This window comes from Sapajus apella, unplaced genomic scaffold, assembly GCF_009761245.1.
Source record: "Sapajus apella isolate SASKATOON/1434 unplaced genomic scaffold, GSC_monkey_1.0 scaffold83, whole genome shotgun sequence".
NCBI classification, from domain to species: domain Eukaryota; kingdom Metazoa; phylum Chordata; class Mammalia; order Primates; family Cebidae; genus Sapajus; species Sapajus apella.
In genome coordinates, this window is record NW_022437023.1 from 3903475 (window position 1) to 3916747 (window position 13273).

Consider the following 13273-nt stretch of genomic DNA (forward strand, 5'->3'; position numbering starts at 1 on the left):
AAGTGATCCTCCTGCCTTAGCCTCCTGAGTAGCTGGGACTACAGGCACAATCCACTGTGCCTGGCCCTGATTCCATGATTAAAAACTTTTATTTTTGTAGAGGCAGGGTCTTGCTGTGTTGTCCAGGCTGGTCTCAAACTCCTGGGCTCAAGTGATCCCCCTGCCTCAGCCTCCCAAAGTGCTGAGATTATAGGCGTGAGCCACCATTCCCAGCCTTTTTATTCTTTTAAAGAGGAATAAGAGGAAACAGAAGGCAGATTCAGGAGATAACAAAAGTTTTTTAAAAACGGAATCATTCCTATTAAAAAGCTGGGAAAGAAGATGAAGGGATGTTCTCTAATACCTCAAAATTAGATCCTTGGCTTTCTCAGAGATGGGAACTTCTGGAGGAAAAGTCAAAGTTTCTTTCCAGTTCATCACCTTCTTATATGTCTCTTGAGGGGTCTCAGAACAGAAAGGTGGGTAGCCTGCAATAAAAAAGGAGCTTCGGAGCTTTTACACCCCAGAACTTTGAATTTGACTGAGATTACTCTCTTTAATACAATTCTACATGTCTTTTTTTTTTTTTTTGAGACAGGGTCTCACTCTGTTACCCAGGCTGGAGTGTAGTGGCACAATCATGGTTCACTGCAGCTTTGAATTCCTGGGCTCAAGTGATCTTCCTGCCTCAGCCTCCCCAGTAGGTGGGACTACTTTTGAGCACCACCATGCCTGCTAATTTTAAATTTTTCTTTTGTAAAGAAAGTATCTCGCTATGTTGACCAGGCTCATTTTGAACTCCTGGGTTCAAGCGATCATACTGCCTCAACCTCCCAAAGTGCTAGGATTACAGGCATAAGCCACTGTGCCTGGCCCAATTCTGTATGTCTTTAATGACTACTGGATTACTCTGTATGGCCATCCCTTTATGACACAGACAGGATTTCCACTTATCCCAGAAAATATCTAAACCTATTTTTCATTTTCCCCCAAACTCCTAGACCCAAAGTGAAATCGTGCCTCTGGTACCACCAGGAAGTCAGCTAATAGGTGGAGCTGGGAAAAGAAAGGAGGACATAAATAGAGTTGCAGGTGTGGGAATCACCATGCCCAAAGAAGAAATGAAAGGATGAAACAATATCATTCCAGAAATATCCTTATATGGGTAAAGTATCAAGTAACTTGAATAAGAAAAAAGCGAAGATTTAAAAAGTGATCACCATGCCTCTTTTTGAGAACTACAGGCAAGAAGACAAACACGCACACACCCTATCACCCCATCTGCTTTCCACACGGTGTCCGCCCACCTCCACAGGCATCCTTCCCATGTTCCTGAAGACAATGCAGCCAGACAAGCTCACTCGGGACCACCAAGGATATACTTAATCTCCTAGTGCTCACTGGCATGTGACCACCCCCACAGATGCATCCCATAAATACAGAGATACACACCAATACAGTAAGAGGGAGAGAGGCCAGAGGGTCCCATGATTTGAAGGCTTTAACAGAGGAAGGGGGCAGCAAATTAGAAGAGTGAGTGAGGCAATGCCCAGTTAAATTGCTGTGCATACAACGGATGTTTAATAAATGCTAGTGACTAAAAGAGCTTCTAGATGGAGAAGATGAAGGTATAAGAGAAAGAAAAACATAAAAAATGATCAGCAAAGCAATTGCAGGATGATAGCAAGGCCAAGAATGCAGTGGGATACATCTGACTGAGAGTTGTCATCTGTCCAAAACAATTCACTTTGAAAGACAAGGGGGGAAAGCATTTAGATCACTGCCAATTGAAACAGAGGCTGGTATCAATGTAGAAGTCTGTCATGGATGCACAAAAAAGTCCTCTGAAACCATGCAACTTACCGATGAGCATCTCATACATGATCACCCCAAGCGACCACCAATCACAGAGCTTGTTGTACCCGGTCTGCATGAACACCTCAGGAGCAATGTAGTCAGGAGTGCCTACTGTGGAGAAGGCCTGAAACATGGACCACACATCAGGGAGGCCCAGCCAGGCAGGAGGGTGCCCAGAGTTCTGTTCTAGAAATCAAAGGCTATGAGTACCACCTGGAGCTACCCCCAAACCAAATAGGCAGGACTGCCCAGTAGCTTAATGCCAAGCTCAATTTTCCAAAGCACTTTCCAAAACGAACAATAAAGCTTTGTTAATGAGGTGGGAGACCCTTCTTAACTATATCCAAAGCCTGAGTCACTAGGCTGAAGGCATCTCTGTCATAACTAGTATTATAAATTTTCTGAGTACCCATTAAGTACCAGGCTCTGTGCTTCTTAACATATATACTCATGTAATATATACATATATAAAATATATTACCTCATATACATGAGTCTATTTAATCCTGACAAAACTTTTCCAAGGAGGACCTTATTAGCCTAACTTTGCAGATATAATCTGATGCTCAAGATGGCTTTGCCCAAGACCCTAGAACTAGTTAATTGGTAGAGCCCAGTTTAGAAATTAAATATCTTACTCCAAGCCATCCCTCTTTTTCATGATACATATTCTTTGATTTGACACAATCATAAAGGGATGCTTTGATCAAATGCTAAAATTTTCATGTAAGTTAAATGTTTATAAACATGTATTTACCAAACTTAATTGTTTTTGTAAATAGTACCTGGAGGAAGGTTTTCTTTTTCTAAGAGATGGGGGGGATCTCCCTTTGTGTCCCAGGCTGGAGTGCAGTGACACAATCATAGCTCACCTCAAACTCCTAGGCTCAAGAGATCCTCACACCTCAGCCACCAGCATAGGTGCACCGCCACCACGCCTGGCTAACTTTTAAAATTTTTTTGTAGAGATGGTGTTTTGCCATCTTGCCCAGGCTGGTCTTTAACTCCTGGGCTCAAGTGATCCTCCCACCTCAGCTTCCCAAAGTGCTGGGATTATAGGTGTGAGCCACCATACCTGACCAAAAGAAACATTTTCTGCATTCCAGTATTCTACTCTAACATACCAGGACTGCAAAATGAGAAAGTACAATCAAAGCCTCCTAATGTGCTTAACATTTGAGGGCTTACCATGTGTAAGGCTCTAATCTAGGTGCTTCAAATATGTAATTTTTTAAGTTACAGCTGTATTGTCTTTTAAAACATGTATTATGAAATGTTACAAACACACAGAAAAACGGAACAGACAATATAATACAGACCCATTACCCATAATAAAGAGATTCATAATTTGCCATACTTAGATCATTTGTCTTTTCCTTTTTTTTTTTTTTGAGACAGAATCTTGCTCTGTCACCCATTGCAGTGCCACGATCTCAGCTCACTGAAACCTCCACCTCCCAGGTTCAAGCAATTCTCCTGTCTCAGCCTCCTGAGTAGTTGGGATTTCAGGCACCCACCACTATGCCTGGCTAATTTTTGTATTTTTAGTAGAGATGGGGTTTCACCATCTTGTCCAGGCTGGTCTTGAACTCCTAACCTTGTGATCTGCCTGCCTCGGCCTCCGAAAGTGCTGGGATCATAGGCATGAGCCACCGCATCTGGCCCATTTGTCTTTTTAAAATAAACAAAATATAGAAACAAAGCACTGCCTTGTATATTCCCTCCCTCCCTCTCCTACTGGAGTAAAAACTACCCTGAAGTTACCATGCTGTTCTTATATACATATGCTCATAAATAACACAGCACTACTTTAATATTTAAACGTTTAATAAAGGGTTTCATACTATACTGCTAATATTATTCTTCAACGCTACAACTTGTTTTCCTTTTTTTGTTGTTTTGAGACAGAGTCTAGCTCTATTGCCCAGGCTGGAGTGCGGTGGCATGATCTCAGCTAACTGCAACCTCCACCTCCCAGGTTCAAGCGATTATCATGCCTCTTCCTCCTGTATAGCTAGGACTACTACAGGCACCTACCATCACACCTGGGTAATTTTTGTATTTTTAGTAGAGACAGGGTTTCACCATGTTAGTCAGGCTGGTCATGAACTCCTGACCTCAAGTGATCTGCCTGCCTCAGCCTCCCAAAGTGCTGGGATTACAGGCATGTGCCACCGCACCTGGCCTTGTTTTTCTTAACATTAGTTTTGAGATTTATTCATGTAGCTCTAGTTCACTAATTTCTCTGCTGTATGCTATACTGTAATATAAATAAATCACAATAGTTTTTATCCATTCTTCTGTAATGGACAGTTAAATTGCTTCCAGTGTTTCACTGTGACAAGTAACACCTGAATAAACATTATTGTAATACCTTCTTGGGCACTGTGCAAGCATTTCTCTAGAGTATAAACTAGAACTAGTATTGCTGAGTCTTGGGTTACAACCATCTCAACTTGTATCTTCCATGTCCTCCAAAGTAGTTAGTCCTATTTAAACCAACCCCAGTGGGGATAAGGTTCTGGTGCTCCACATCTTACCAAGACTTGGCTTTGTAGGATTTTTTTTTTTTTTTTTTAATTTTTACTAATCTGATGAATATGAAATGGGATCTCTTTTTTTTCTTTTTAAGACCTGGGGTCTTGCTCTGTCACCCAGGCTGGAGTACTCACTGCAGCCTTGAAATCCTGGCCTCAAGGGATTAGGGATTCTCCTGCCTCAGCCTCCTGAGTAGCTGGGACTGTAGGGATGTGCCAGCATGGCTGGGATCGTATTTTAACTTACATTTCCTTGATTTCAACTAGTGCTGAGCACATATTCATATTTTAATTAGCCATCCAGGTTTTTACTGTGAATTCCTGTTCAGATCCTTTGTCCATGTTTTTTAAGATGTGTTGTCTTTTTTCTTATTGACTCACAGGAATCCTTTATGAATTCAGGACATTAATCCGTTTAAGATATTTATATATTGCAAATATCTTCTCCCAGTTTGAGGCTTGTGATTTTTATTGTGATTTTTTTAATGAAGCAGCATTTGTTACCAAAAGTAAATATGTCACATACATACATGAGTTAATTACATACATTATCAAATTATAATGCATAACAATGAAAATGAATACTTATGAGTTCAACTGAGGAACCAAGTAATACAAACATTATTAAAGCTAAACATGTACTCCTCCCCATCTCTCCTGCCTCTCTTCTTAACCACTTTGCTGAATTTCATGTTTTGTCACTCCTGCTTTTCAAAAGAATTTCCCAACTATCTCTAAATGAGATTTTACTTATTTTTGAGCTTTATTAAAATGGTACCATTGTATATACAGTCTTCTGCTATTAGGTTCTTCCTCTCAACTTTATGTTTCTAAAATTGATTCACACTGTCACACATAGCTACAGTTCAATTCTTTTTACTACTGTAAAATATTCTATTCCGGAAGGTAACTGTTTTCCTGTGGATGGACACTGGGTTATTCCCAGTGTTATGCTATTATGAAAATGCAATAAACATTCTTCTGCATATGTGCAGTTTCTCCAGGGCCTATGACTAGGAGTAGAATTGCAGCACTATAGGGTGTACACATGAATTCTGAAAGGTAATTCCAAAGTAGCTTTACCCTGTAGCTTGTCTTTTCATTTCTTTATGTCTTCTGATATACAGAAGGTTTCTTTTTTTTTCTTAAAGTAATAAAATAAACCAACTTTTTCCTTCATGAGCTGTACTTCTTGTATTTTAAGAAATCCTTCTTTTCTCTGAGGTCATAAAAATATTGCCCTGTATTTTCTTTAAAATTTCTAAAGTTTAATTTTCCATCTAGAATTGCCTTTTGCATATACTGTAAGGTAGGGGTCCATTTTTTCCATATAGATAAGCATATATGTATGTAAATATATGTACATATATTTAATATATATATATTTAAATGTTGATATTAATTAACACAAATACCAGTGTTGTCTTTTGTCTTTAAGCTTTAAAGACTGAAATGTGGATTGGGCCCTCTCCAGGAATTTTCATTCTAATCATTAAGAAACTACAAATATCCTTTAATTTAGAGATAAGGTTTACACTACTAAAGATGAATGTAAATCTAAGCAAATCTTATTCGTTCAAAGATTTCCATTATAAAACCAGAGGTCTACTGCCAGAGGAAAAGAACGCCTTCAAAATATCAACGCATTAAAAAAAAAACTCTTAGTATTATAAAATATAGCAAACAGCAGGCTCAAACCTATAAAGGTAAAAGTATTGCTCTTACTCCAGAAACTAGAGTCTGCCATAGAAGCTTACTCGCATTTTACCAGACTTGTTTGCCACACCATCTGTACCAGGTGTGGCCTTTCCAATCTAAGGACTACCCCCTTCCAAAACCTTTGTTGTTTTCCGCACCACAGTGTCCTCCATCTCTAATCTCATAAATCTGTACTCTAGTTTTTCCTTTTGTTGTCTGGGTATTTCAAATGTCAATGAAAGCTGCAATCTAGAATAGCTCTGTTGGTTGTTAATAACCATTTCAACCACGTATGTTCTAACCTTATGATTTTGTGTCAGAGTTTTAGGAGAAATAAAGCAATTTAATTTCCTACCTAATCACTTCTGTAAATTCTACCCTAAAAAAAATAAACTGACCAAGATGGGATGCCTATCTATCTACTACCTTTTACATCTGTGATTTATTAACTTTAAGCTGACTCATATTAATCAGTTACTGGGGGTTATCCAGGACCAAGTAACAATTTAAAACATTACAATATGATTTAAGCAGCCAAGGAATGAAACTAAAGCATCTACTTCTTTAGTGATTTCCAATGGACTAAAAAGTAATAGGCTGGGTAGCAAATACATATGTTAGGCTTAACCTAGAGCAGTAAACTTTTATTAAGCATTAACAAATATCAATCTTGAGCTTGGTACTAGCTGAATGGGCTCACTTACAAAAGGTCAAAGTAACAGAGTTAATTAACATTTAGAAGACTGAGAGGTGGCTTCATTTTCTTCACGTTATGAAAAGAAATAATACGAAGATGACCTTAATTTACACTTTCCCATTTCTACTGTATATAGAAATGGATATGATAAAGACAAAGTTTGTCTTGGAAAATATGGGACAATTCAAGGTACTTAAGCTTTATCCCCAAAATACGTGTTAGCACAGTAGCTAAAGGTTAAACATTGGCCTGCCTCAAAAAAAAATAATAATAAAAATGAAAAAGAAAGAAAAGAAAAATCACTGATTCCTTACCTTTTATTAGTTTCCAAAATATAGATAAATATTAGTTTCCCAACAATGCAGGAGCTACTATTTAAGACATAACCTCTTCAGTTGAGGATCTCAACATTCACTGCACAGTAGAATCACTCAGAGTCTTTTAAAAATCAGATACCCAGACAACATCCCAGACCAACTGAATCATAATCTCTGTGGGTGGGACCTGGACATTAATATGTTCTGAAGTTCCCCAAGTGATTTTGTTGTGCAGCCAAGGTTAAAAACTACTTCTCTATGGAGAGACCAAATTTGTTCCTGATACTCCCTAATCCTCAACAAGATACATAAGCCGTTTTTCAACCACATACAGAATGAAGACGTTTAAAGAGTAGCAGAGTCCCCAAGGAAAGGAGACTGTTTTGTGGCTAACTGTACTAAACTTAAGTCCTCAAGTGAATGCTGTCTGAGGCCCCACTGACGGGTGGGCTTCAAATCAATTGAAATGAATGCAAAGCCTTTCCTTTGACTCTTTCTTAAATCATCCCACAGGCTTCCATTTTCACATGTAACTGACATCCACTTATTAGTAAACTAGTAAGAGTGTTATAAAAGGTACTCCAGAGAACTGTAAATCAGTATTTTACTAGGAATTCTGACTGAAACACAGTATTTGGTAAACTTGCCGAGTTACTACTGTATATATGGACAAACAGAAGTGCTACCATTTCTAGATAATATATGTACATAACCATCATTCCAAGTTAGTCAGTTTCCCACTGCTGCTATTCTACTTTCTAATGACCAAATGTTAGTTTGGCTCTACCATCATCAATTTCATTTGCTATGAGTTTCTAGCAAGCCTAGGAATGTAGTGATACACATTTCTATTATCTGGCCAATAACCTTCCAGTAATTGGACACTGGAACATGTACACTACACTTCAAACATGAACCAATTAATCAGCTATTGGTAAAAAAATAAATTCTGCCTAGACAGCAGTATTTCACTGGTAAATTTGTACTACTTAAATAACTTCCAACATACTATCAAGGTAAACACAGTGTTTCTTATTTTTCAGCCTGTAGGACATAATTTTATATAGGCCTAGAGTCAAATGCATACAAATTAAGTAATAAGCATTCTCCTTATATTTATCTCCAATCTGTATAAATAAGTTCTTTTTTACATCCCAAAGTGAGAAACTGTGAGGCAAATGAACTGAGGAGTCTTTCTTACATCACAAAGTGAGAAACTATGAGGCAAATGAACTGAGGACTTGCCCTTGCCAAAGTGGATCAAAATTTTTTAAAAGGTTGAGAACTGATGCCTGAAAACTCTAGATAGGTATTTGTACTTAGTTTTGAGAAATCTCCAGCTTATATATAACTTCTTTACCACTACAAAAATAGAGAAAAGGTGGGACAGGAAGACCGTTATTGTTACCAAGATAAGAGGTCAGAATGAGGTCATCCACTGAAAATGTCACAATCAAAACAACCTAATATTACCTGTCCTCCTTCAAAAGACTCCTCTTGGTGATACCAACCTAACAACAGCACTCTATTTAGGTAATCTTAAAAGCAAGGGACATGTTGCAAGTATTTGTCAAATGCAAATTTATCTGTGTATCTTTTGAACTTATTCATACTTGGTTTGCAGCATTTCAGAAGCCACAGATATTACTTACTAGCTGACGTCTATTTCTTTTCCAGGTTTCTGCTTTCCTTTTGGAATTCATGTTCTGGAATGCTGAAAGTAGAGAATACAAGCTGCAGTCAAAAGTTGAAACCAAAATATTTACTACTTTTTTTTAGTAGGCTCTTTCAAGTCATATGAGACCCTAAAGTCTTGCTTCTTTTCTACTCATACATCAAAAGCTCCAGATGAAACATATCCTAGTAAGTTTACAATAAGCTCAAATCAGAGGCTATAAAGCATTAACTTAAAGACTCACACAGACAGAGTTGTAAAAGACACTCCCATGTGAATCAAGTGGCCAGAGAGGATACAGGACTTAATCAGAATTACAGAGAATTCGGTTTCAACTAGAAGCAAGGTCCTAAAGTGGACCTAAAACAGTCACAATTTCTCAAAATTACCATCAATTTTCCAAGTTGTAGTAACTGTTATATAATCAGGGACATATGAACTTATGATACACGATTTGACATAAGCTTTTCTAGGATGAGCTGTAATTTTACTATATAGTTGTCAACGATTTCATAGTGCTCAAGTGAAGTGACTGTCATAAACTTCTTTCTGTCATGAAGGAAAGAAGCACCCAGGACAAATCTAGCTTGAAGCTGGTCCCAGGAGTTTTTCCTCTACTGCTTCTGCTTGCCTGTCCCATACTCATCCCCAGTGACCTTCTCAGTAGACCTCTAAAGAAGACCCCTTTCAATATCGGCCTTCACAAACTTGGTAGCACTCATTCATTTTGCCTCACCAGACAACACAAATCACAGGCAAAGCTGGGAAGGTATTTTTATTCTCTACATACTCATGCTGTGAGAATCTCCTATCTGTCCTGCATAATTTGGTTATCAGGGAAACAGCTCTTCTAGGTCCGGTTAAAACGAAAAGGCTAACTTAATTGTTACCACTTACTGAAATCACTGGGGAGGCTGTGGTTCAGATTCCTATAAAATTCTGTCCTGTGTGCTTTTTTCAGTCCTGTGCAAAGACCAAAGTCAGAAAGTTTCACATGGCCCTATGGGGGAGAAACAAGGTGATAGATGGATGAGTATCCTTGGAAGTAGAACAGAACATTAACTTCTGCTCCTTCCAATATCCGTTATAGTTCTACAGTCAAAATACGCTGCTTTTTATTACAGGAAAAGTCATGTAATTGCATACAAAAATTTTTAAAAACATCCCAAATCCTATTATACTAGTAAAACTATTTTCCTTTCTGCATATCATCATCTTTGGTTTTATCCAAATACTGATTTGAAACATAGTTGACCCCTCCATAGCATCTAAAGACAATTTTACTACTATTTCTTTATTTTTTTTGAGACAGAGTCTTCCTCTGTTGCCAGGCTGGAGTGCAGTGGCGTAAGCTCGGCTCCCTGCAACCTCCGCCTCCTGGGTTCAAGCGATTGTTCTGCCTCAGCCTCCCGAGTAGCTGGAACCACAGGCGTGTGCCACCACACCCAGCTTATTTTTGCATTTTTAGTAGATACAGGGTTTCACCATGTTGGCCAGGATGGTCTCAATCTCCTGACCTTGTGATATGCCAATCTCGGCCTCCCAAAGTGCTGGGATTACAAGCGTGAGCCACCGCGCCCGGCCTATTTTACTACTTCTTTAACTCAAATATTCCTCTCTGTTTCTATATGATCTTCAAAATTAACCTTTTTTTTTTTTTCCTGGAGACATGGTCTTGCTGTGTCGCCCAGGCTGGAGTACAGTGGCACGATCATGGCTCACTGCAGCCTCGACCTCCCAGGCTCAAGTGATCCTCCCACCTCAGCTTCCTGAGTAGCTGAGACCTCAGGTGTGTGCCAACACACCCAATTAATTTTTTTTTTTTTTGGAGATACAGGATTTTCCTATGTTGCCCAGGCTGGTCTTCAAACTCCTGGGGTCAAGCGATCCTCCCACTCCAGCCTCCTAAAGTTGAGATTATTGGCATGCCCCACCATACCCAGCCAAAATCACCACTTTGAAAGTCTACATAATGTTGAATTAACTTGACACTTCATTGTTTACCTCACCAACCCCAATACTGGACGTACATTCCATTTTCAATTCTTAGCTCTCATATGACATGGATTAGCAGTGCCCTCTGACAGATCTGTATTTCCAGCCATAACCAGGCATGACTCAGATAGACCTTAATAAATGGTTTTTTTGTTTTGTTTTGTTTTTGAGACAGAGTTTCGCTCTTGTTACCCAGGCTGGAGTGCAATGGCGCGATCTCGGCTCACCGCAACCTCCGCCTCCTGGGTTCAAGCAATTCTCCTGCCTCAGCCTCCCGAGTAGCTGGGACTACAGGCGTGCGCCACCATGCCCAGCTAATTTTTGTATTTTTAGTAGAGACGGGGTTTCACCATGTTGACCAGGATGGTCTCGATCTCTTGACCTCATGATCCACCCGCCTCAGCCTCCCAAAGTGCTGGGATTACAAGCGTGAGCCACCGCGCCCGGCCAATAAATGGTTATTAAATGAAGAGTAAATTTTTCAAAATTGTTCATATCGCTTTTCCTCCTCTTATTCCATTGGAATAAATTCCAGGAGTAAACTGTTTCAAAGACAAAGGGAATAAATATTATTGCATACTCCTTGATAAATACTACTGTGACAGGATCCTTGGGGTGTCGTTTTGCTAGCCAGAAGCCTCTGTGGTCATTGGTGCCTCTATCTGAGTTTTGCTTAGGCCTGTTGGGCTCATTCTGCTCACTCAGCCTGGCAGGCTCACGCTACCTGCCTGGATCCCACGCCTGCCGAGGGTAAGACAGGCAGAGTGGCAAGGGGTGTGTGAGTGACTGTAGGGTCCAGCCACTGCACACAACCAGGCACACGGGTGGCTGTGGCAGGGCAGGCAGCTCCAGGCGCCGGCACAGGTGCTGGCTCCATGTAAGCCTGTGGCTGGATCAGATGCACCGCAAGCGGCTTCTGCTGTGGGGGCACCTGTGTCTGGACAAGGGGAAAGCAGTGGCGCCTGGAAGCTTGGAGATGCCAAAAACTGCAGAGCCCCAAGGGGCGTGTCACAGTCCTGGCTCAGGGAGCCCCTAGGTCTGGGCTCCCGGAAGGGCCACAGCTCTTCTATCCTTCTTGCTGCCTGTAACATGGTGAGCAGGGGAGACATATTTCAGGCCTGTTCGTGTTATAGCTCTTTCAGCCCCACCATTTGGCAGATCCCAAGTTCTCGTCCCACATTCAGGAAGAATGAGGTATATGTACAACTAGAGGGTGAGCAAGGCGAAGAGGAGCTTTATTAGGTGACAGTACAGCTCTCAGGAGACCTGAAGTGGGTTGCTCCTTTCTGCAGACAGGTTGTCCTGACATGTGTGCAGCCCTGAGAGCAGAGGAGACCCAGAATGGGTATCTCCCATACGCAGGCAGGTCATTCCATCAAGTCTGTAGCCTTCAGTGGAGAGGAGACTCAAAGTAGGCAGCTGCTTTCTGAAGCAGGTTGTCTGACACCTGCCAGACTCTGGCTAAGTCCAGGGTTTTTATTGGCTTCAGAAGGGAGAAACTGTGTGCTGACTGGTCCATGGGCAGGCCCAGTAAAAGCAACACAAGTTCTCACTCTGGGCCATAGACTCCAACCGGAACTGACAGATGAGTTTTCAGTACATATGGGGTTTCACCATATTGGCCAGTCTGGTCTCAACCTCCTGACCTTGTGATCTACCACCTTAGCCTCCCAAAGTGCTGGGATTATAGGCATTGAGCCACCCAGCCCGGCCTCTTTTTTTTTAACCAACCTCTTCCCATATTCCCCTCCTTGCTACACTCCCTAGCCTTTGGTGTCCACTATTCTACTCCACTTCTGTCCATTATAATGAATAAAAAAGCAGGTGGTGGCTCACACTTGTAATCCCAGGACTTTGGGAGGCTAAGGCAGGAGGATCACTTAAACCAGCGAGTTTGAGACCAGCCTGGGCAGAAAAGTGAGACCTCATCTCTACTAAAAATTAAAAAAAAAAAAGAAAAATTAGCCAGGCAAAATGGCATGCACCTGTAGTTCCAACTACTCAGGAGGCTGAAGCAGGAGGATCAAGAGTTAGGTTGCAGTGAGCTATAATTGTGTCACTGCATTCCAGCCTGGAAAAAAAACCTTCAGGTTCTTCAACAACAGCAAGAAAGTTATCAAAAGACAGCAAAGAAGAAAAATACCCTAGAAAATAAGTGTACTTTTTTTTTACCTTAAAAGAAAATTCAGTCCAGACAACAAATCTGCTTAACAGAAAACAACATTCTAGAATTTTAGAGGTGAAAGGGATTTTAGAGGTTTCCTAGATCAGTATGTTCACTTTATGGGTAAGAACAGAGAGGTCCAGGTAGCAGCACAGGGATTCTCTTCTAATTTCCTGTAAGTTTAGGAACTAAGCAACTAAGCTTTTCTGCATGTCTAAAGATAAATATAAACAGGCCACTTAAGAGGCTGGGCAGGACTCTTCATTAAGCAGAGAGCACGATTTGGAACCTGAACTTTGTTACAGGTTCTTGTTATTATTGCCTCACTTCCTGCTTCTTGGCTGGGTTCCTCAT

At 40.5% G+C, this 13273-nt stretch overlaps 1 protein-coding gene across 2 annotated transcripts in view; it reads right to left on the minus strand.

Annotated features, from left to right (window-relative positions):
* Nucleotides 1-13273, minus strand: part of STK38 (serine/threonine kinase 38) — a 51398-nt gene that overhangs the window by 4235 nt on the left and 33890 nt on the right. For both annotated transcript variants that reach the window (XM_032253572.1, XM_032253573.1), the window contains exons 8-11: nt 9658-9760; nt 8738-8799; nt 1843-1960; nt 344-467 (exon numbers count right to left, since the gene is read on the minus strand). In XM_032253572.1, the coding sequence (XP_032109463.1) occupies nt 344-467; nt 1843-1960; nt 8738-8799; nt 9658-9760 (407 nt within the window). The remainder of the gene's footprint in view (nt 1-343; nt 468-1842; nt 1961-8737; nt 8800-9657; nt 9761-13273) is intronic.